At 48.3% G+C, this 4,665-nt stretch overlaps 1 protein-coding gene across 2 annotated transcripts in view; it reads left to right on the forward strand.

Annotated features, from left to right (window-relative positions):
* The window catches only part of ubr2 (ubiquitin protein ligase E3 component n-recognin 2), a 23,073-nt gene that overhangs the window by 1,506 nt on the left and 16,902 nt on the right, over positions 1-4,665 (forward strand). Inside the window, exons 2-10 of one of the 2 annotated variants that reach the window (XM_008293838.1) lie at positions 953-1,051; positions 2,025-2,188; positions 2,431-2,530; positions 2,750-2,878; positions 3,145-3,328; positions 3,475-3,536; positions 3,722-3,832; positions 3,973-4,038; positions 4,482-4,598. In XM_008293838.1, the coding sequence (XP_008292060.1) occupies positions 953-1,051; positions 2,025-2,188; positions 2,431-2,530; positions 2,750-2,878; positions 3,145-3,328; positions 3,475-3,536; positions 3,722-3,832; positions 3,973-4,038; positions 4,482-4,598 (1,032 nt within the window). Of the gene's footprint in view, positions 1-952; positions 1,052-1,111; positions 1,211-2,024; positions 2,189-2,430; positions 2,531-2,749; positions 2,879-3,144; positions 3,329-3,474; positions 3,537-3,721; positions 3,833-3,972; positions 4,039-4,481; positions 4,599-4,665 lie in introns of both variants that reach the window. The other variant, XM_008293837.1, reaches the window with a different exon arrangement.

Genomic DNA, 4,665 nt, shown 5'->3' on the forward strand with positions numbered 1-4,665 from the left:
AGCATCAGTTACCGTGGAGATCCAGCTGTACTGCTGATACATTAGTGTCATAAACTGGTTCGTTTCAACCCTCTGGCCAGTGTTTCCTCAGAGAGACTGAGAATAAAATCCAACCTACTGGATCAATGAAGAAATGCAGCATGGATCAGAACCAGAGAACAGAGGAGCCAGTTGGTGGAGATGCATTCAGCTGATGGTGGAACATCTTTCTACATCTGATGGTGGAACATCTTTCTACAGCTGATGAGCAGAGCAGAGAGGAAAAGTCAAGACAACATTTATCCAGTGTTGTTATGTTGTCTGGAAACATGTTGGACGTGTTGATTCTTGGTTTTTAACATTGTAAAATCAGTAATAAAGGAGTGTTTCTATCTTTCTGATATTCTAACTGTGTCATACTACACAGAAGACATTTCTGAGTTTTCTCTCTACTCATGGCCACAATAAGTAAAAATGAGCCAGAAACTGCGTTTAGAGGTTTGACGTCAGGACCAGTCACTCAGGTGGGCCGCTGCTGGTTCGGATACGAAGCAGTCTGATTTTAGGATGTGACATGTGAGCTGTCAGGGACTATTTTCAGCAGCGGATTAATCCACGCTTGGCTGCTGTGGGGAGTTTGGGAGGTTTGAGGGTCACTTGGAGGTTAGGGGGTGTCAGTTGGAGGTTGGGTAGTTCTGTTGGAGTTTAGGGGCATATCTTGGAGGTTTGGATGGTTCTGTTGGAGGCTGGGTGGGCTCTGTTGGAGGTATTGTGGATCAGTTGAAAGTCCAGGTGGTTTTGTTGGAGTTTAGGGAGGGGTTCTCTTAGAGGTTTTGGCGCTCAGTTGATGGCTTAGGTGGTTCTGTTGGAGTTTAGGGGGTTCTGCTGGAGGTTTGGGGGTTCTGTTTTGGGGTTGTCGCTCTGGCAGCAGCAGCCACCTCTGACCCGGAGGTGAAATTTCGTCCCCCTCTAGAACTACAGACGCCTCCAGACAGATTTTATGGAGGACGACCACGAGCGAGTGGTGTCAGTGACCTCTCTGTCTGTTCAGCTCTTCACCGTCCCGACCATGGTGAGTACACCCCCTCCTCACCTGCACACACCTGTCTCTCTGTTTCCTGTCTGCTGGTAGAACTATGAGCGCTTGCAGAGCGACTACGTGAAAGACGACCACGACCGAGAGTTCTCCATCACTGACCTGTCAGTGCAAATGTTCACCGTCCCGTCTCTGGTGAGTTCTTGCTGCAGAGACATCCAGCAGCTGAGTCCTTTAGGTCCTCATGCATGGTACCTAAAGGTTAAACTGCCTGAAGCTCTTACATAACATTTGGTTGTTTATGCTGCAGACAGATGTAATGAAGCCTTCATTTCATACAGTACTGTGGTAGACCTGAGCGTAGTCGTCCCAGAGTTTATTAAATTATTACTGATCATCAGGTGGGGCTGCACGCGTGGGTTCTGTCCGGGTTCTCCGGCTTCCTCCCACAGTCCAGAAACATGCTGAGGTTAATTGGTGATTGTAAATTGTCCGTAGGTGTGAATGTGAGTGTGCTTGGTTGTCTGTCTCTAAGTGTAGCCCTGTGATAGACTGGTTACCTGTCCAGGTGAACCTGCCTTCACCCTGAGTCAGCTGGGATAGACTCCGCCCCCCATGACCCTAGTGAGGGTTAAGGTGTAGAGATGATGGATGGATGGATGAACATCAGGTACAAAGTCTGACTTCAATTCAAAGATTCTTCAAATCAAAACAATGTTTTTCCACAGAAACGTATAGATCTTACTAGAACAAAGTGAATGTGTATCGCCTGCTGACGGAGCCGTGATCCAATCCCTGATTCACCTGAACATTTTAATGAAACAGTATTTATTGTCCAAGATGGCTTCTGCATATATTATCATTTATCCTGATCAGCAGGCAAATGTGGTTCTTCCAGTTCTACAGGCGGATCTACAGGCTGCCCGTTTCTGTGTGAGCAAAGAAACGGGCAGGGTGTAGTTCTGGTTCTGGTCCAGTTCTGGTTTAGGTGTGTGTGTGTGTGCTGCAGGCTCGCATGCTGATGGTGGAGGAGAATCTGATGACCACCATCATCAGAACCTTTGTTGATCACCTGCGTCACAGAGACCTGCAGGGGCGCTTCCAGTTCGACCGCTACACCGCCCAGCAGGCCTTCAAGTTCGGACGGGTCCAGAGCCTCATTGGAGACCTCAAGTGAGATAACCAGTCAGAGAACCAGTCAGAGAACCAGTCAGAGAACCAGTCAGAGAACCAGTCAGAGAGCCAGTCAGAGAACCAGTCAGAGAACCAGAGTAACCAGTCAGAGAAACAGAGTAACCAGTCAGAGAACCAGTCAGAGAACCAGAGCTACCAGTCAGATACTAGTCAGATTTCCTAGACAGTGAACCAGTACAGCAGTTCCCAATGTTCCCAGTTGAGCCAGTGTCTCTGTGCAGGTACGTCCTCATCAGTCCTCCGTCTGATTGGACCGATCAGCTCAGACTGAAGTTCCTGGAAGGTCTGGATGCTTTTCTGGAGCTGCTCAAGTGTATGCAGGTAATCTATCTATCTATCTATCTATCTGTCTGTCTGTCTGTCTGTCTGTCTGTCTCTAACCTGTCTGTCTGTCTGTCTGTAACCTGTCTGTCTGTCTGTCTGTCTGTAACCTGTCTGTCTGTCTGTCTGTAACCTGTCTGTCTGTCTGTCTGTAACCTGTCTGTCTGTCTGTCTGTCTCTCTCTAACCTGTCTGTCTGTAACCTGTCTGTCTGTCTCAGGGCATGGACCCGGTGGTGAGACAGGTGGGGCAGCACATAGAGATGGAGCCAGAGTGGGAGGCAGCGTTCACTCTGCAGATGAAACTAACTCACATCATCTCCATGATCCAGGAGTGGAGCTCCACCGACGTGAGCAAAGGCCCTTAATGTTACTGCAAACTACATGTAGCATGCTACATGTAATATGCAACATGCTACATATAACACACTACAAAGTACATAAAACATACGACGCACAACATACGGGCTGCACTTTTCAGTGCTATGACGTTTCATTCAATCAATAGACGTAGACTGATGATCATGTGACGTGTTTAATCTCTTTGGTTCGTGTGTGTGTGTGTGTGTGTGTGTCTGTGTGTGTGTCTCTGTCTGTCTGTCTGTCTGTCTGTCAGGAGTGTGTGCTGATTGAGGCCTACAGGAAGTGTCTGAGCGCGCTCAGTCACTGTCACAGTGGCCTCCCAGACGGTGAGCAGCCAATCAGCTTGAGTCTGGCCGGTCACTGTGTGGAGACGTTCAGGTACCAGGTGTCCCAGGACAAGGTGTCCATACACCTGCCGGTCTGCAGGCTGCTGGCAGGTAAACACACACAGACTCACAGGGACACATGCAGTCTGTTTCTGTCTCTAAGCATCAGCTGCTGTTTGCTGCTTTCTTGGTGATCAGTGACTTTCTGGTTTTGGATTCTCACTCTGTCTGTCGGTTCTGTCGGTTCTGTCCCTCAGGGCTCCATGTTCTCCTCAGCAGGACCGAGGTGGCGTCTCGTTTCCCTGAGCAGCTCCCACTGGTCAGTAACATTTGTCACTCAGAGCAGAGTATTGATTATTGATTACTGATTGGAAACATGTTTTGGGTCACATGATGACAGAAACACGAGTTCAGAGGGCAGCACCTACCCAGCTCAGACTGATCGGATCAGTACATCAGATCGACCTGATCAGCTCATTGATCTCTGTTAACATATGTCCTCAGGGTGAACTCAGCCCACCCCTCCTGATCGAACTGCCCCTCCGCTGCCTGGTGCTGTGTGCCCAGGTGCATGCTGGGATGTGGAGAAGGAATGGCTTTTCCCTGATCAACCAGGTGAGTTCTTACCTGGTGATCAATACTGAAGCGATCAATTCTAAAAGCACAGAGGGAAATGCTCTGAGCAGACAGACAGATCGTTGTCAGTTAACACATGCAGTTTGTTGTTGTTTACTGTTGTTGTTTACCTGTTTCAGATCTATTACTACCACAATGTCAAGTGCAGAGTCGAGATGTTCGACAAAGACATCATCATGCTGCAGGTATAGAAAAAATCTGCTGACTCTACTGAACCCTGACTGACACTTATTCTACTGACTCTACTGACACTCCACTGACTCTGATGCTCCACTGACGCTCTACTGACTCTACTGACGCTCTACAGACTCTACTGACGCTCCAATGAAGCTCTACTGACTGTACTGACACTACATTGACTCTACTGACACCTGACTGACACTTGCACTTATTCTACTGACTCTACTGACGCTCCACTGATGCTCTACTGACTCTAGTGACGCTCCACTGATGCTCTACTGACTCTACTGACTCTCCACTGACTCTACTGACTCTCCACTGACTCTACTGACTCTCCACTGACTCTCCACTGATGCTCTACTGACACCTGACTGACACTTGCACTTATTGTACTGACTCTGCTGCTGGTATGTGACTCTGGTAACAGTTGTTTTTATGTTTTCTGCAGGCGGGGGCGTCCATGATGGATCCAAATCACTTCCTAATGATTGTTTTGATTCGCTTCGAACTTTTTCACATTTTCAGCTCCGCAGATGTCAGGAAGAGATACCGAGAGGCCAACAAGGTCAGAAGTGACTCGACTGACTCTCCGTTGACTCTTCTGATTGTGCTGACTACAGATTCTTCTGGCA

This window comes from Stegastes partitus, unplaced genomic scaffold (assembly GCF_000690725.1).
Source record: "Stegastes partitus isolate 25-593 unplaced genomic scaffold, Stegastes_partitus-1.0.2 Scaffold915, whole genome shotgun sequence".
In the NCBI taxonomy this organism is placed as follows: Eukaryota; Metazoa; Chordata; class Actinopteri; family Pomacentridae; genus Stegastes; species Stegastes partitus.